General features: G+C 39.6%; 1 protein-coding gene across 1 annotated transcript in view; it reads right to left on the bottom strand.

The window, feature by feature from the left end:
* Nucleotides 1-18803, bottom strand: part of LOC131236744 (uncharacterized) — a 32956-nt gene extending 14153 nt beyond the window's left edge. Inside the window, exon 1 of the mRNA XM_058234145.1 lies at nucleotides 18413-18803. Coding sequence (XP_058090128.1) covers nucleotides 18413-18497 — 85 coding nt within the window. The 5' untranslated portion in view covers nucleotides 18498-18803. The remainder of the gene's footprint in view (nucleotides 1-18412) is intronic.
* Between the last annotated feature and the right edge of the window lie 1630 nt (nucleotides 18804-20433).

Raw genomic sequence — 20433 nt, 5'->3', positions numbered from 1 at the left:
CACAGGGTTAGTGATTTGGTGTATAGAACGGTCAAAATCTTTTTAAAAACAAACATGTGATATTATTCAACAAAAGAACCCCCAATCATTGTAAATACAAGTAAAACAGTAATTATTACTTCTTTACAACCAAATACCATGGTATTTGGAAAACCAAACAGGCCCTTAGTGAAATCCAGCCTGATAGTCCAAAAGAAATTCTCATGCTTAGAGATTTCACACGAAAATGGGAATCTCAAGCAGGAGATCAAATCAGCCAAATATTTCCCCCTTTTCAACCAATCAAAACATCAGGTACAACAGCTTCTCCTATCAAACTTGCTGAAAAGTTAAGCGTTGATAGACCTATGACTCCAACATCAGGTACAACAGCTTCTCCTATCAAACTTGCTGAAAAGTTAAGCGCTGATAGACCTAGGACTCCAAAAGATCTCGCCCCAATAGTTGAACAAAACAACTATACAGATACCTTTCTTCATACTCTAGGAGAACAAATGATTTTACATAAATGTCATTATCTCCATCCTCCTCTTCTTCTTCTTTACCCCAAAGACAAACTTCTGCTTTCTTTTTGCCAAAAGAACCGGCTAAACCAGCCCTTCCAAATCCAAATACTGTTCGTTCTGATTTTATAGCAGAATTAGCAAAAGAATTTGACAAGGCTAAAAATCTTAATCCTTCTGTCAATGTTCTTACCAAAGAATCAACCCAAAACCCAAATTTAGATGATTTTAGTTTCCAAAACCTTCACCTTTCCTCTGATACATCAGAAAAGGAAGAATCTGGCCTTGAATCAGATGATCTAGATTCCGACACTGACGGATTTGCTTTAGAAAAAGCCAAAAATCAATTCCTTGAAATCCAGCAACCTATACAACAACCTCAAATCCAAAGCACAGTCAAGCCAACAAAACATTATTGTCGACGTCCTACTCCTGTTGATCTTCAAATTGAAGAACAACAAACGTTCTCTCGCCTTCATTTTGATGGAAATCATCTTTATGAATGGAATATTGATGGTATGACTGAATATCAAATACTCCAAATTTGCAACCAAATGTTAATCTACCAAAATTCTTGTCTAATCTATCATAATTTGATCCTTAATAACACAAGGCTTTACTCGTCAGCTATATGGATGGTAGACAGATTATCTTTCTCAAAATCAGTGTGATGAAATACTCACTGCTACAAACTTGATGCTAGAGGAACTCCAATCCTTGATGAACAATGACGATAAACATCATTCAGCATTTTGTAGGACCTATAGATGATATATCTGAGAAAAACAAAGAACAGTTGATGAATCTCAGATGTCGTACTCTTACAGACTTTCGTTGGTACAAAGATGTTTACCTCTCCAAACTTTACAAAATTACATCTTGTAATGACGTTATCTGGAAAGAGAAATTCATCTTAGGACTTCCTCCTCTCTTTGCTGAAAAAGGTAAAAGCCAAACTTAAAGATTCAAATTTTGGAATCCTAAACTACAATCGCTATACCTTTGGTGAGTTAATCCAAGTAATTTGCCAAGTCGGGTTAAGCATTTGTACTGAAATGAAGCTCCAAAAACATTTAAAACAAGAACAGTTAAGTGGCAGAAAAGAATTAGGAAATTTCTGCTATCAATTTGGATACGATCCAATTGTTTCTCCCTCCAAAAGAAAACAAGCCAAATTTAATCCGCCTCCAAAATATGTTAAAAAACGCCCACGATATACCTCACAGAAAACATTTTCCAAGCCAAAACCTCGTCGAAGACATTTACATAAAAAATCTTTACAAACCACTGCCAAATGTTATAAATGTGGCCTTCCAGGTCATTTTGCCAATCGTTGTTTCAAATCTAACCCAAAGAGAAGAGTTAGAGAAATTGTGGCTGCTGATCAGACTTCTACTGACCAACAGCCCTCCAAAGAACATCTAAAATGTAAATGTATATTTTCCTCTGAAGAAGAATCAGAAAGTTCTTTTTCTTCCAAACCGTCGGTTATGATGATCTCTGCCAAAGAACAACTAATCCTTGAACTCACAAATCAAGTTCAAGATCCAAAAGAAAAGGCCAAATATTTAACCAAAGCCCTTGAAAATGCTTTGCATCAAGAACCACATAAAGAAAAAGAAAAGGACAAACCTTTTTCGTTCCAAAAACCAGTGGCGATAACTTCAATGCAAGACGTCTACCAACGTCTTAAATCCAAATCAGAAACTCAAGTGACTTCGCAAAATCTCTACAAAGAAGTTAATCTTCTTAAAAGAGAAGTTGCTACTCTCAAAAGAGAAGTTGAACTTTTGCAAATCGCAAGCCAAACCAATTCTCTTGATATTGAAGGACAAATTGATGAATATCTTGTCAATTCTCTTACTACATATTAGTTCCAAAAATGGTATACACCAATAACTCTTTCTACTCAAACCTTCCAAAAAGAAATCATTGCCCTGATAGACTCAGGCGCTGACTTAAATAGCCTCCGAGAAGGATTAATTCCTACTCATTTCTATGAGAAGACTAATAGCACAATTTATACTGCTAATAGTCAGGAATCTCATATCCAATATAAATTACCAAATGTTCATGTTTGTAAAAATGGAGAGTGTATACCACTCTCTTTCATAATTTTCAAAAACTTACAACATGATGCCATTCTTAGCACCCCTTTTATCCTCAAAATTCAACCCTTTATTACCACTAGTAAAGGCATCCAAACCAAAATCAATTCCGTAAATTTATTCTTCGAGTTTATTAAACCACCTCAAACTGGTTTAATCTCAGAAGTTGTTAATTGTGTTTCCTACAAAGAAACTCAAATTAACTTTCTGAGAAATGAAATTTCTCACCTCCAAATCCAAAAACAGCTCCAACAGCCAACCTTTCAAAAGCAATTGAATAAATTCCAAAAAACTCTTGAGAATTTTTGTTCAGATCTGCCAAATGCCTTTTGGCACAGAAAAACTCATTTAGTCTCTCTACCATATGTAGAAGATTTTAATGAAAGCCAAATACCTACCAAAGCCGGTCCTTCTCAAATGGACTCTCGAAGTCTTCAACTTTGTGATGAAGAAATCAAATCTCTTCTCCAAAAAGGTCTCATACGCCCTTCCAAATCTCAATGGAGTTATGCCGCTTTTTATGTCGAAAATGCAGTTGAACTCGAAAGAGGAGTCCCAAGGCTCATAATAAATTACAAGCCTCTCAATCATGTTTTAAATATTATAAGATATCCAATTCCAAACAAAAGGGATTTACTAAATAGATTGCACAAAGCCAATTTATTTTCTAAATTTGACCTAAAATCTGGATTCTGGCAAATTCAGATTCATCCAAATGATAGATACAAAATGGCCTTTACAGTTCCCTTCGGACATTTCGAATGGAATGTAACGCCTTTTGGTCTCAAAAATGCTCCTTCAGAATTCCAAAAACTAATGAATGATATCTTTCATTCTTTTAAAGATTTCATTCTCACCTACATAAATGATATACTCATCTATTCCCAAAATATTCATCAACATTGGAAACACTTAGACATTTTAAAATCAGTCGTTAAAAGAAATGGTCTTGTTCTTTCACAAAGAAAGATCAAGCTCTTTTAAACTGAAATACAGTTTCTAGGTTTCAAAATTTGCCAAAATACAATTCAGCCAATCCAAAGAGTCATAGATTTTACAAACAAATTTCTTGACAAAATTACTGACAGAAAACAACTTCAAAGATTTCTCGGATGTTTAAATTATATCTCTGAATTTTACCAAGATTTAGCCAAAGACAAGGCACTTTTACAAAATCTTTTAACCAAAAATCCAAAATCTCTTTGGTCGAAAGAACATGTCAAAGCCTTCTAAAATATTAAAGCCAAAATACGACACCTCCCTTGTCTTAATCTTTCCAATCCCAATTTTCAAAAAATCATTCAAACAGACGCCTCTGACATCGGTTATGGAGGTATTCTTTTGCAGAAAACACCAAATTCAAGCCAAAATCACGCCAAAGTCACGCCAAATTCAAGCCAAAGTCACGCCAAAAGTTAAGCCAAATTCGAGCCAAAGAATTGAATTCATTGCAAACTGTTGCTACAAATCATTATAGCACAAATGCCAAAACACTGTAGCACTTTTACTGTTGACTTTTACTGTGGCAAATAGTAAAAATCATATAGTAAAACCGCACAGTCTCCAAAAGTTGTCAAACTGGATACTGTTCGCCCACAGATTATACCCGCTGTTTTTGTACAGTTGTTTGAAATAGTTCTTGTAAATCTCTATTTAAAAAGATGTTTTCTTTTGTAAGAATCAGAGTTCGATTAGCGAATTCATAAGTATAGTCCTAAGGAGAGCTTGAATAGCAAGCTAGTGAGTGTCTACCTTTACTCTTCTTTGCTGTTTTTCTGCCTACAAGCCGATCTTATAATAAATTGGAACTAATAATGATGGAACTATAAACATTCTCTTTGCCAAATATAATCAATCTGCATCAAGTGCTTCTCAATCTTTGCCAAATCTAAATCCTCCGAAGACTATACCCACACACATCTTCAACCCTCGATATCAAAGGCAAGAAGATGATTACAATCCTTCTGAAAGTGATTTCCCTCAGTTCAATATGATTTCTGCTACCCGCCAAAATCAACCAGAATCCTTTATAATAGATACTGATTATCTAAAAAAGGATTTCCAAAAACATCCCTTAACAAAATGGTACTTCAAGAACATTCCTGAACATATTAAAAAGGACCTCAAAGAAAAATAGTATCTTCACATGAACCAACATCAGATTACCATTCCCTTTTTCACTTGGTTTAAAAACTTTAGTGAAATCCAGCCTGATAGTCCAAAAGAAATTCTTATGCTTAGAGATCTCACACGAAAATGGGAATCTCAAGCAGGAGATCAAATCAGCCAAATATTTCCCCCTTTTCAACCAATCAAAATATCAGGTACAACAGCTTCTCCTATCAAACTTACTGAAAAGTTAGGCGCTGAAAGACCTGTGACTCCAAAACATCTCGCCCCAATAGTTGAACAAAACAACTATACAGATACCTTTCTTCATACTCTAGGAGAACAAACGAATTTACAAAAAATGTCATTATCTCCATCTTCCTCTTCTTCTTCTTTACCCCTAAGAAAAACTTCTGCTTTCTTTTTGCCAAAAGACCCGGCTAAACCAGCCTTTCCAAATCCAAATAATGTTTGTTCTATAGCAGAATTAGCAAAAGAATTAGACAAGGCTAAAAATCCTAATCCTTCTGTCTATGTTCTTACCAAAGAATCAACCCAAAACCCAAATTTAGATGATTTTAGTTTCCAAAACCTTCACCTTTCCTCTGATACGTCAAAAAAGGAAGAATCTAGCCTTGAATCAGATGATCTAGATTCCGACACTGACGGATTTGCTTTAGAAAAAGCCAAAAATCAATTCCTTGAAATCCAACAACCTATACAACAACCCCATATCCAAAGCATAGTCAAAGCCAACAAAACATTATTATCAACGTCCTACTTCTGTTGATCTTCAAATTGAAGAACAACAAATGTTCTCTCGCCTTCATTTTGATGGAAATCATCTTTATGAATGAATATCAAATACTCCAAATTTGCAACCAAATGTTAATCTACCAAATTTCATGTCTAATCTATCATCATTCGATCCTTAATAACACAAGGCTTTACTAGTCAGCTATATGGATGGTGGACAGATTATCTTTCTCAAAATCAGCGTGATGAAATACTCACTACTATCAAACTTGATGCTAGAGGAACTCCAATCCTTAATGAACAAGGACGATAAACATCAATCAACATTTTGTAGGACCTATAGATGATATATCTGAGAAAAACAAAGAACAGTTGATGAATCTCAGATGTCGTACTCTTACAGACTTTCGCTGGCACAAAGATGTTTACCTCTCCAAACTTTACAAAATTACATCTTGTAATGACGTTATCTGGAAAGAGAAATTCATCTCAGGACTTCCTCCGCTCTTTACTGAAAAGGTAAAAGCCAAACTTAAAGATTCAAATTTTGGAATCCTAAACTACAATTGTTATACCTTTGGTGAGTTAATCCAAGTAATTTGCCAAGTTGGGTTAAGCATTTGTACTGAAATGAAACTCCAGAAACATTTAAAACGAGAACAGCAAAGAAGAGTAAAGGGAGACACTCACTAGCTTGCTATTCAAGCTCTCTCTAGGACTATACTTATGAATTCGCTAATCGAACTCTGATTCTTACAAAAGAAAATATCTCTTTAAATAGAGATTTATAAGAACTATTTCAAACAACTATACAAAAATGGTGGGTACAATCTGTGGGCAAACAGTACCCAGTTTGGTAACTTTTGAAGATTACGGTTTTACAGTATGGTTTTTACTATTTGCTACGGTAAAAGTTAACATTAAAAGTGCTACAATGTTTTGGCGTTTGTGCTACAGTGATTTGTAGCAACAGTTTGCAATGAATGCAATTCTTTGGCTCGAATTTGGCTTGAATTTGGCTTGACTTTTGGCATGACTTTGGCTTGAAGTTGGCGTGATTTTGGCAACTCTCTCTCTCTCTCTCTCTCTCTCTCTCTCTCTCTCTCTCGTATTGCTAGAAAGTAGTCTTATCTACTCCCTTTAGAAGAAATTTGTGTGGAGATGGCCATTTTAGATGCAATTGCTAGCAATATTCTAAGAAGTATATATCCCCATTTTAGGTGAGGATTTAAGGATCTAGGTAGTAGCAATGGATGGTACTTTCTCAGTCTAATCTTTCTATGAGGCGTTAGTTGCATCTCCCTCAGCTAGTCCCTCAGCAATATCTTGAATTTGCTTCCGAAAGGTCCACTTAAAAATACATGTTTCATGTTGAACAGCAGCCATCGACATGATCCTCACCATGGGCCACATGAAGAATCGGGATCATGCAATGCCAAACTATTGCTCAATGCATGTTAAGCAAGAGGAAAACATTCCACACCTATTATTGCATTGTGATTTTGCAGGAAGGTGTTGTCGGTGATGCTTGAGAAATTTTGGGATTCTTTGGGGTCATGCCAAGTTCAGTGGAGGCGTTATTTGCACATCAAGAAACAGTGCATTGGGCCTCAATGGATCTATACTCTGGAAGATGGCAATTAAAGCAGTTTTCTGGTCTGCTTGGTTAGAACGTAATCAGATTATTTTTCGAGAGGAATCAAGTAATAAGGCAAAACTTCTTGAGGAAGCTTGCAATATAATCCTAGATTAGAGAAAAGTGGACGAAAAATTCTAGGGGATCCCTCTCCAGTTCATCATATTTAACCAAAGGGAGCTGATACGGTGCAGTTATGGGTTGATCATTTGTAGGAAAAGATGGAGGACCGCTGTTGTTGGATATATTAAGTTAGATTATGAGAGGAGATATTATTCATAAATCAAGCTTTGATATAAGACCAATGTAGTGTTTAAAACGCTAGTAGAGGAAAGAATCAAGAGGATTATCTCATGAGTTCCAAGAAAATATAAGAAATATGGGAGGAGATATGTTTCATAAGTCAAGTTTTGATATTTAAAAAAATGGAAAGAGAAGTGTTGAAAGAGTGTTTATAAGCCCCCTTCTATGTTTCCACCCTTAATGGGTGTCAAAATACCCAAAAAACCACTCACATAAATTTCAAGTGGCCCACAGGTTGCTTGAGGCCAAAGGCAAGTGTAGGTGGCCCAAAACACCTAGGTGCTCATCTAGCATACCTTTAACTATACTACATATAACTCGGGAGGTCTGAGAGTAACAAAGAAATTGTTGCAACCATTAACACTACAATATTCATTGACTAGATATTAAAAGGATGCATCTGTAGAGATTATATGTATTAGCATTTGACATGTGTGTGAATGTTTATTGTTTGTCTGTTGTATTAGTGCATGTGCACCATCCTTCATGTTCCTGGAACTCTGTACCTTTATTGTAATAAGATTGTTGGTATTAGGGAAAGAGATACATAACACTCATTCTCCCAAACTTTCTCTCTCCTCTTCTTCTCCTCTACTCTTCTTCTCTTCCCTTCACCATTATTTCTTTCTTTTAATCTCCTACTTGGTATCAGAGTGGATTTCCAGCGTCAAACCTCGTTTATGTGAACAATATACTGCCGATGTCAATAGCGTACGGATGTGTGACGTGCTTTGAAGAGATTTCTTTTAGATTCTGGGAGAACATGATGTGAGAAGCTTTTTAGTGTTTTTTCGAGATTTTTATATACCTCTTTCTTTGAGTTTTTCCTAAGACTGGGTTTTTCAAAAAAGAGGCCCCAATCCTCCATTTTCTCAATTTCTCCCAATCGGTAAGCTTTTTTCTCAAATCCCCCCATCATGAATGGTCAAAATACCACCCTCAATCTTTCCATAAAGGGTTTTCTAAGAAAAAAAAAAATCATCTTTGGGTGATGTTTTACCCCAAAAAGATGATCGGTTGTGCGTTTTTTTGGGGATTTATTGTTCCGAACATACACCTAGGTGTTGTGTATGGTCCCTTTGACTATTTAATCTTATTTCTAGTTGTTGTGTATGGTCCCTTTGATTGTTTAATCCTATTTCTAGCTATTGCTCTTCGCCTATTGGTTGTTTGACGGCTGCCTTGTAGCTTCGATCTGCCATTTTCCTCTTTTCGTCTGTATGTGAGCCATTTTTCCTCTCTTCTCACGAGTTTGTTTTGGGTCATCTATGGAAGACAAAGAGGCTTCATCTTCCTCTGTCACATCTCTTGAATCCAACCCTCTGGTGATTACATCAGTTAAGTTGAATGGCAACAACTATCATCAATAGGCTCAATTTGTTAAAGTATTCTTGGGGGCCTGTGAGAAGTTATTTTACATATTGGATGACCCTCTAAGCGCTTTAGATGCCAGTTACAAGACTTGGACGAAGGAAAACTATCAAGTTATCACTTAGTTGTTGAACAGTATAAAGCCTTTCGTGAATAACTCTATTATGTTTCTATATACGACTAAGAGCATTTGGGACACTCTTCATGATATATTCTCTGAGGCTCAAAACTTCTCAAGAGTGTTCCAACTTATTTTAGATATTTGTCGACTTCAACAAGAGTCCATAACGTTGAAGGATTATTATTTGACTTTATGGGGCATGTGGGATGAACCTGATATCTACCAGCCTCTTCCCTCCAAGTGTAAAGACAATCACGAACATGCCCGGAAGCAGCGCTACAACACTTGCATCATGCGGTTCTTAGTCGGCCTAAACTCCGACTATCACAGTGTCCAGAATCAGGTTGTTGTGATGGATCCTCTCTTACCGTTGACGACTGTCTATGCCATGTGTCAGCGGGCTTCCACTTCTGCGCTTTCCTCTTATTCCCTCGTGCCTCCGAAGCAGTCGGCTCATGTTGCTGTGGATTACCCTCCTGCTCTTATGGATCCCGAGTACCATCTCCTAGTTCGAAGCATGACTTTGGATCAAGTGGTCGTGGTAGGGGTCGAGATGGCGACCATGGTCATGGTGGTCGTTCCCCCATGATTGCGAAGAACATGGCTAAGGTCATGATGGTTCCCGCTCATACCCTCACTACGGTGGAACTGGTCACACTGTTGATTACTATTGGCAGTTGTATGGTCGTCCTCCTTATGTCATCGCATCTTTTACTGCTACAGATACTACCAAGGGACGGTCTTCTTCCTCTGTTGTTATGACATCTCCTGGGGATTCTCTTATTATTTCTCGGCCTACCTATGATGCCTTGATGCGACTTCATGTTCATGATATTCCCGAGCCTTCCCATGCAACTTCCAATCAATCAGACACTGCTCTCCTTACGTCTTCATTATCCCCTACCTCATGGGTCATCGACTCTGGGGCATCATCTCACATGACTGGTATGTCTCAACTCTTTTCTTCTTACTCTTCTCCTTGCCAATCTCAGTTTGTTACTATTGCCAATGGAAATCAAACTCCTGTCTTAGGAGTTTGGTTCATTTCTCTCTCCCACCTTATCCTTGTCCTCCATTTTACATGTACCTTGTTTTTCACTTAATTTATTGTCCGTCGGTTCTCTCACTAAAACCTTAAATTGTTCTGTGATTTTCTTTCCCCCTTATTGTGTTTTCTAGGACCTTTAGACGAAGAGGCTGATTGGTGGGGCCTATGAGCAAAGAGGCGTTTACATCCTTAATGATACACTTGTTGCAGTTTCCAATACTCTTTCCCCAGATCGCAAGTCTGTGTCACAATGGCATTGCCATTTAGGGCATCCGTCTTTAGCTGGATTGAGCCTTTTGTTCCCATATATGTCTGGTTCTAAAACTTTGTGTTGTGAGATCTGCGAACTGTCTAAGCAACATCGTGCCACTTTTTAATGCAGGGACATTTTCACACTGGGCTCGAGTGGGGGTGGCCTGTGGAATGCAAGGGCACAATCGGGGTGGGCGGCCCATGTGAGGCGGTGGTTTGTGTGAGGCGGAACCCATGTGATGTGGGGCCCACGAGGGGGGTTCAACCGAGGTCTTTACCCATGGGATGTGGGGGCATAGGTTATGAGATAAATGGATTGATTTGTCATCCTCTATCAGTTGAGCTTTTAGAGCAAGTGGTTAGTTGTCCTGCATCAAAGTAGTATCAGAGCGGGAGGTCTCGTGTTCAAGACTCCTCATCGGGGTGATTAATGCAGGGGCATTTTCACACCGAGCTCGAGTGGGGTGGCCTGTAGGATGTAGGGGCACACTCAGGGTGGGCGGCCCGTGTAAGGCGGGTGGCTCGTGTGAGGCGGAACCGATGTGATGTAGGGCCCACGAAGGGGGTTCAGTCAAGGTCCTAACCCATGGGATGTGGGGCCTAGGTTATGAGATAAAGGGATCGATTCGCCATGCTTTATCAGTTCGAGCTTTTAGAGCAAGTGGTTAGTTGTCCTGCATCACTTTTCCTCCTAGTTCATCTAGGAGGAAATCTCAACATTTTGAACTTGTCCATTTAGATATTGGGGGCCCTACCCCCGTTCTCTCTACTTTAGGGTTCCAAAATTGCATTACCTTTATTGATAACTATTCTTGGATAACTTTGGTTTTCTTATTGATATCTAAAAGAGAAGTGTTTGATATGTTTAAGGTGTTTTATAATGAAGTGCTTACTCAATTTCAATGCTCCATCCAAACCCTCCACTCTGATAATGGGGAGGAGTATATGTCTACTCCTTTTTATCTTTATTGCAAGAGCATGTATCTTGTCTTGAATATCTTGTCCATGAAACCCCTTAACAGAATGGTATTGCAGAACGAAAGAACCATCACCTTCTTAAAGTATCTCGAACTCTCCTTCTTGGTATGCACCTACCGAAACATTTCTAGGGTGATGCTCTTCTTACTGCCACATTTCTCATTAACTGCATACCATCTCGCGCCTTATCTTATAAATCTTCCTTTGGTATTTTGTATCCCCATGACAATCCATTTCACCTCTCCCTTAAAGTGATTGGTTGCACATGTTTTATTCAAATTTTTCCTTCTCTCCCTATATTTCTCCATCAACTAAGGCCGTGTTTGTTAACGCGGAATTTTTGCACTTAACGCGGAATGAGGAAAATTTTTCGTGTTTAGTGGTGTTTGTTAATGTGTTGTTAACGCGGAAGACGGAAAGCGGTAAGTTGTTTTTCACTGAATTTTTTCCGTGATAGGAGTCTGGCTTAATGGAGAACGCAGAATGCGCTCCGTGATTTTTCATTAAACAAATTTTTTTTTCTTCCAAAAGTACCCCTTTTTAAGTTACTACGGAAATTTTATGCGCAATATAAAATGAACCTTTAACCTGTAAACCTTCTTTATGCCCCCACCATGATTTATGTGTTTGATCCACACCGTCCATCAACTTTTTCAGGTAATTTAAGGTGTGATCCAATAAAAGAAGCAGGTCCAATGATTAATTGGACCATAAGGTGGGGATTGAACGTCCATCGTTAAAAACTTATTGAGAGCTGGAGAAGTTTCAGATCAAGCTGATATTTGTGCTTTCACTTCATCCACGTCTACATGACCTAATGAATAGGTTGGATGGTAAAAAAACATCACATTGGCCCATGTAACTTTGATCTCTTTGAACCGTTGGTACAACGGACGTGTACTGCTCCAAACGGGCAGTTCTATGGGCGGCCCACCTTGATGTATCTGTACATCCAAAATCTCTATCCCTTTTCTCATATTATTTTAAGGCATGTAAACAAAAATGAGGCAGATCCAACGATCAAATGGACTACATCTTTCATTTAATGCAACTGGTGCATTTTAATGCAACCAATATTATTATTTGGTGTGGTCCACTTGAACGTTCGATATGCCTCATTTTTGTGTTCATGCCTTAAAATAATCTGAAAAAAGGGATCGACGGTTTGGATGTACAAATATATCACGGTGGGCCCGCCTACAGAACTGCTCGTTTGGAGCCAGGTATAGGCGGGGGTAGTACGCAATCCGCATCCTCGTTAAACACGCCGCCCAGGCGCCATGACGGATGCGGATTCCTGCAAAAGCCTTTCGCAGGAAGTTCCTATGCTGGAAACCTAGGTGGGGCCCACTGTGATGTTCATGAGAAATCCATCCCGTCCATACATTTTTTGAGATCATTTTAGTAATTGGGGCCAAAAATAAGCCGGATCCAATACTCAAGTGAGCTTCGTTAAAGGAAAAGGTGGGTAGGGAAATTCCTACCGTTGAAAACTTTCTAAGGTTGACAGATGTGTTTACATGCCATCCATACCGTTCTTAACATAATTCCTACCGAGATGAACTGAAAACATAAATATTAGAACGATTCAAAACTTCTTTAGCCCCATGAATATTTCAACAGTGGACGTTCAATGCTCACGTTTTCGGCCCACTTTAGTATTGGATCCGTCTCATTTTACCCCAAGCCTTAAAATGATCTCAAAAAACGTATGGACAGTATGGATTTCTCAAAAAAAAATCACGGTGGGCCCACTTGGGTTTCCAGTGCAAGAGCTTCCTGCGGAAGGCTTTAGCAAGAAATCCCCGTCCCGCCAAGATGGGAACGGATTGGCTACTCCCACTGCCACCGGCCAGTGGCTGATCGTCGGTGCTTTGTGGGCCCCACCATGATGTATGTGTTTCATCCATGCCATCCATCTATTTTTTCAAATCATTTCATGGTATGGGACAAAAACATTAGGTATATCAAAATCTCAATTGGGCCACATTACAGGAAACAGTGTTGAATGAGCGTCGACCATTAAAAACCTTTTGGGGGCCATAAAAGTTTTGGATCAAGCTTATCTTTGTTTTTTCCCTTCATCTGGACCTGTATGACCTAATAAAAAGATTGGATGTCCAATTGTAAATGATCATATCAACAGGTTGGATGGAAAATAATTGACAAAGTGGACCCTAAGAAGGTTTCAATGGTGGGCGTCCTTAGTACCACTGTTTCTTGTGGTGTGGTCCACTTGAGCTTTAGATCTGCCTTATTTTTGGTTTAGCCATCTAAAATGATATTGAAATATGGATGGACGGTGTGGATAAAACTCATAAATCACAGTGACCCCTCAGTGGCCATCGGAGCCTCTGCCTATCCCGAGCTCGAAGGGTAGTACCTAATCCACCTTTCAAAACTTCTCAGGGGCACAGAAGTTTCCGTTCAAGTTTATATTTTGTTTTCACTTCATCGATCTCTATGTTAACTTATGAATAGGTTGGATCTAAAAAATACATCATGGTGGCCCTTATAAATGTTTCAACGATGGGTCTGCTCTCACGGTTTTCTATGGTGGATCCACTTGAACTTTAGATCTTTAGGTCTATCTAATTCTTTTTCTCATGCCATAAAACCATCTCTACAAATGGTTGGACGGTATGGATACAACACACACACATCATGGTGGGGTCCACAGAGCTTGGTGACGTCGCTTTAGTAGCGATTTGGCTACTCACCTTATCAGAATTGCCCGTCTACACCAACCCATATATGCGTGGGAAAGCCTTTCGCAGGAAGTTCCTGCGTTGGAAACCTATATAGGGCCCATCCTGACTTTTGTGAGAAATCTACCCCGTCCATCCGTTTTGTGAACTCGTTCTAGAACAATAGGCCAGAAAATGAAGAAATTGTTGCCACACTTATACGTGTAGATCATTAATTTTTTATCTTTTTTTTTATGAATAATGATATTTAAATTTTTTATTAAGTACTTTATAGTTTATTCAAATTAAATAAAATAATTTTATTTTCATTTAATAAAAAATAATTTTTTTATAATGTAAAACATTTCCAAACAGAAGATAGGGGCAAATGTGTGAAATTAACATTTTTCAGACATTTCAGATGTTTGTTAACAAACATATTGTTTCACATCCAGTACTTAATTTTCGGACTTCAGCCTTAATTCCCTTGAAGTGTTTGGTTGCACATGTTTTATTCAAATTTTGAATGGTAGTAATGAAAAACTTAGTCCCCAGGCCACTAAATGTGTTTTCATTAGGTACTCTCACAGTCAAAAAGGGTATAAGTCTTATGACCCCCTTGACTTGCAAGAAGTATATATCGTCTAATGTGACCGTTTTTTAAGACATTCCTTATTTATCGAATCATGGCAGGTCTCTCGGTGACCCTCTTGCAACTCAAGGGGAGCATTCATCTTGTCCTTCTCTTCTTATTTCTACTGATTTTGAGGAGGCAATTGTCTCATCTCTTCCCCCATCTTCCACTAAATCAGATACTCTAAAGCCTCTTCAAGTGTATCATCGACATGCTAAACCTTCTACTACTCTACCATCTACCACTCTGCTCACTTTGGATTATTGTTCAAGTGATCAATCCCTTCCCAGTCAAGATCTCCCCACGATTAAAAGAGTTCCAAATAGAGGGATCTCGAAGAGGAATGGACGCATGTCCCTCACCCGAGACCAAAGTGGTCATTCTCGGTTCACACGCTGGAATAGGGCTACCACACGTATGACCGAAATTGTTCATAGTCCATGTGACACCAGTCTTGAAGTTACTCCCGTCATGGCGGACCAGCTAGGAAATAACAGAGGGGAGGAAGCGATAGCCTAAGGAAGGGAAGAGAAAGCAACCCTCCTAGAGTCTGTGGTTGACTTCGTCTCACGGATTACTTTTATCTCCAAAGAATCCTAGACCACAACAATATTCACTAAGACAGGGATCTCCGCCATCCTCTTAATCCTAATCAACAACCTGGCTAAACGAAGCTCCTCGCAGAGTTCAATTGCCTTACCAACTTGTAGAACCTCACCAACACAAGAACCCAAAGACAAAAAAAAAACAAAAACAAAAAACTCAAACCATAACTCTAGAGGGACTTTAGGGAAGATGAACTAGACATCCTTCGTTCCAAATCTGGACCACTCAGACCATTTACAGATCCCCTCCATCAATCCCCACCTGATGCAAGTTACCTATAAAAACTATTCCGTCGATGTCGAAATAAGGTCGTAAAGATACCCAAATTGCTAATGGGGAAAGGAAATGGAGAATGAAATCTCCCGAGTTTAATGAATAGTAAAATTGGAACCAAACCATACAATCTTGAAGAGAAAACCTTGGCGGAGATTAACCACCACAGACCACTGGAGGTTCTCTCTGGCTTTGAAAAGGACCGACTCTGAAACCCGAATGGACAGCTGACCCTCAATCAGAGAGGACTTGACGAAAGACGGAGAATCCGTCAATTGGGGAGAGAGGGGGGATGAACCCTGGCCTCTAAGGAGACCGTTATCAATCTCAAAACCCTAAAGAGCATCCTTATAAGGATCTCGGGGGGCTAAAAGGGGGATCGGAACCTTCCAATACCACGAGAGGAAGGGGTGAAAGAATCGGGGAGTGAAAATGATTTTTGGGTCCCACTGTGATGCATTTCGCTTATCCACACCATTCGCCCATTATGCCAATTGAATTTATGGCATGAGCCAAAAAATGAGGTATATCCAAAGCTCTAGTGGACCACGCCATAGAAAAAAGTAAATCATACACTTATCGTTAAAAACTTCTAAGGGCTACTGTTTCTTTTGGTGTAGGCCACTTGAGTATTTGATTTACATGGTTTTTTCACGCATATCTCAAAATGTTGTGATAAAACGGATGGACGGAACAGATATGTTATATAGATCACCATGAGGTTTAAAAATTTTAACTAGCACTTTTGAACCGGTTTCCAGGCAAAAATTTCCAAACGGGTGAAAGTGTAATAGTTATCAATTTACCAAGTATTTGCACTTGCATTGAAAAATCAAAACCCTAAAGAGCATCCTTATAAGGATCTCGGGGGACTAGAAGGGGGATCGGAACCTTCCAATACCACGAGAGGAAGGGGTGAAAGAATTGGGGAGTGAAAATGATTTTTTTGTGGGTGGTGTCTGGTCTGGAACTCAAGAACCAAACCTATTCTTCGAGTTCACCTTCTTTGCCCCGTAGTGTGGGACATTCACACGGATTTCCTTGCCATAGAATTTCTACCCTCTCGTCCTTTAACCGCACACCTGAGCTCCTCGTCAGTATTCATTCGAACGAAGGCAAAACCCCTAACAAAAGCAAATCCTCGATCTCTTGGAATGACTACTTCCCTTACCTACCCAAACCTCCCAAAGACTCTCTAGAAGTGGATCTCCCTCCACTCTTCAGGAAACCTGTCCACGAAGAGGGTTGGATGTTCTCTCAGAGGGTTAATGGTAACAGGCCGGACATTACGATGTTGTTTCTTCCTAGAGCCCACTTTTAACCATTCTCTAGAATCTTCAAATCTCACGAATTCATGAAGACCCCTTCCTCTGTCTACATCGGAAGGAACCCTACCCCTTTTGCCTTCTGCCACCACCTCCTTTCCTTTGTTAACATGGTCCAAGGTGTGGTGACGGTCACAACTGTTAGAACCTTGCCTTCTAATAGTTTCATAATCTCTCACAAAGTCGCCATCTAAGATGACACTACTGTCTCGAAAAGATGATCAGCTTCAGGGAGCAGCTGATTGGCTTTGGTGATGGAAGGAGAGGAAAGCAAACCTAGAGGACCAACCCCTCAATCTAGAATAGACCTGCAAACGAGATCTTCCTCTCAATCTGGAATGATGAGAGGCAAAACCCGATCTAGAATCCAGATGTTTGCGACCAAAAGTATTATTCAATCTTCAATCTTCGATCTTCTCCTCTTTGATCTGGAAGTCAACACCATGAAGATATGACGCCATGAATAATACAATTTCCTAAGGGAAGTGCAGGAAAATAAAGGTATCATGTGATGGTTAATCGACAGAAGTGGCTTTTTCCTGTTAGATCTGCCAAAGGTGCAGGACCACAACTCCCAGTAACCCAGGTCTTTTAGCAGTTGTGCAATAGTGGAATGAGCCATGCCCCAATATTTTCTTCTTCTTTTTTTGAAAGATAGCCATGCCCTAGTATGCCCCCCATCAGATTATCCAAATCCATCAAATTGGTGGCTTGGATATATACAAATTACAACAAATGATCCACATTTAGCAGCTGCCCGATAGGACAGTCAAGACCCAAAACTTGAAACTGTCCGGTGATAGAGATTTTTAGGGCTAGAATGGATTCAGAGGGATTTCTTTTTTCTTTTTCTTTTCTTTTCTTTTTTTTTTATTTTGGGGGGGGGGGGGTTGGTGGAATTTCGAGGGATTTGGATTTTAAAGCAAGCAAAATTCCTCAAAGAGCCCTTTCAACACCTAGTCAAGCGTTCGAGTATCCATAGGTGATGAAATTCCACAACATTTAAAATCCACGCTGCCAAATGAGCCTTGGGTTCCTGTCTGCGATAGCGGCCCACCATATGGACGGTCAGGATAACCAAAAGGTGTGGCATCGAGTGCACCATTTGTTCAGACAGACAAAATGCTTGATCAATCAATGCATACACTTCCTCTCGGGAAATAAACCCAAGAAAATGCAGAGAATGCAAAATTATCAATGGGCACAATAGATCTTTTTCCAAATGCATATAAACACTGAATCATTCAATTAGCAATCGACAACAAAACCAGAATTGTGTTTTCTGAAAATCACAAAAATACGCAGCCCTTGTTATCTTACAAGTTTGGAAAAGAAAAGCACCAAACGAAAAGCTCCCTAAGAAGAGAAATACAATGTATGATTCAGCGAATGGAATTATTGAACTACCAAAGATGGTAAAATCTGACAGCATATAATCGACTCGAAAATCCCAAATTGCTGTGAAAGCAGAAACGGAATCTGTAACTGATAATTTGAAAATTGCATTGGAAAAGAAGGAGAATTGACCCCCACATTATAGATTATGAAATGTGCAAAACGTCTGGAGGGTTCAAATGGCGGCGAAAGGAAGATCAAGATTGGATTACTGTGAGATTTTTTAGCTTTTCCCTTCTTTTCCCTGTTTTTTTTCTTGTTTCATTTTCTCATATGTAGATTAGATGAGAGAGTGAACGAGACGCACCTGAAATCAATTGCAGCGACAAAGAAAGGTAGAAGAAGATGAAATGTCGTTGCGATCTGCTCTGGCGTCGCTGGTTTTCTCTCATCTCTCTTCTCCAATGGATGATTTCTCTCTCTGTGCTTTCTACGGTCGGCTAATCGCGCCATCTTTGGCTAGACTCCCGTGTCATCATTTTCAAAACGGAACGCGAATTGCCTAAGATACCCTGTAACACCAAGCTCTGTGGGGCCCACCGTGATGATCGTGTTATATCTATTCCGTCCATCCGTTTCACCAGATTATTTTAGGAAATGATCCCAAACATCAGTGAGATCTAAAGTTCAGGTGGGTCATACCACAGGAAACAGTCAGGATTAACCCCCACCATTGAAATCTTCCAAGTGACCATAGAAGTTTGGATGAGGCTGATATTCGTGTTTTCCCTTGCCGGTTTGGATGGCATAGAAACGTCGCGGTGAGCTCCAGGGAGGTTCCAACGGTTTGCGTTTCCATCCCCACTCCCTAGCGTTTAGCACTGAAGTATTTTTGTCTTTATCGGTTTGTATATACAGGTAAAGGTCTAGATTGTCAAGTTGGGCATCTTCGGTTGAGAAAAAGAAGATGGATGGAAGGTGTGTCTACGGTAAAATATTACCCCCAGTGTTTCATGTGGTGTGACCCACTTGAGTTTTGCATCTTCATCATGTTTGGGCAGGGCGCCTTTGGTGTGGGGATCCCTGGCCGTGGGGCCCACTGTGATGTATGTGCCTTATATCCATGCCGTACATACGTTTTGAAAACCCATTTTAGGGGGCGTTGGGTTCGTGGAATAAAATGGCATTGAATTGTATTGGATGGGATCAACATCATTATTGCACAATGATTGCATGTGTTTGCATGTGTGGAAATACCATGGTATTTTAGCCATTCAATCCCATGTTTGGGATAAAATTCTTGCCATGGAAAACATTGGATTAAACAAAAATGGTGTATATGAATGAACGGCGTAGATAAATGCATGCATCAATGTGGGGCCCACAAGTATAGTGGATTTCAAAATTCACCGAAATCCCATGTGAGATCAAATGCAATTTCATCCCACCTAATTCCAACCTTTCTCATCCTCTCCAAAATGCTGGATGAAATTTGCACAGGAACAAATGGTTTTTTTTTCTTTTTTTTACACACACACTCACGCTAGTGGAATTTCACCACCTATGGGTACTCGAACCCTTGCCCGGGGGTTGGAACTCCCGAGAGTCTACCACCCGAGCAAGAGTAAGGACCCTGCACAGGAACAAATGTAATTCTATCTCTCTTAATCCCATCTAATAGCCTACACCAAACGCCTCTTTAAGGTATGATCCCGAAAATGAAGCACGTCCAAAACTTAGGTAGATGATAATACAGGAAACGGTGGTCATTGACAATACACATTCCAGTGGCTCCATGAAGTTTTTAACGGTGGGGTGAACGATCAATGTGCATCATGTGACCTCAAGGATTGGAATTGAACTCACGTTTGGAGGGAGCAAACTCACAATGATAGCCATTTCGCCCAACCCCATGTAGGTAATTGATCTAGCAATCATAATCGTCGATTGATGGCTATTTAAATGCATGGGTAAAAGTAAAACAATAAGTGGTTTGGAAGCCAAAACTCCATTGGCTTCTCGGTGCAAACATTTAGGATATACTCTATCCATGGTTTAGTACGTGATTTGGACGGTCTGTATTGTTAGTGAGAGTGGAAGTGTGAGTCCTCAAGATCTGATGGTCTACACGATATGGAACCCCTCACGAAGCCGAAGATTAAAGCTCCAGATCCAGCGGCCTGCCTATTTACTACTGGAGCAGATGGGTCTATTCACCCCTCTGATTCAACGGTATAGATGGCCCCGGATCATGATCTATGGATTAGATCGTCCCAAGACAAGTTAAATTGACAACTTACTATGTACCACTATTCCTCTTTCTCTCTCGTTATTTTTCATGAATTGTACGAGAGAGCCTTATCCTTTTATAGGAAAGGATAGAGTTTG

This window comes from Magnolia sinica, chromosome 2, assembly GCF_029962835.1.
Source record: "Magnolia sinica isolate HGM2019 chromosome 2, MsV1, whole genome shotgun sequence".
Taxonomy (NCBI): domain Eukaryota; kingdom Viridiplantae; phylum Streptophyta; class Magnoliopsida; order Magnoliales; family Magnoliaceae; genus Magnolia; species Magnolia sinica.
The sequence above is the reverse complement of the archived record's forward strand: the minus strand, read 5'-3'. Positions and strand labels throughout refer to the sequence as shown.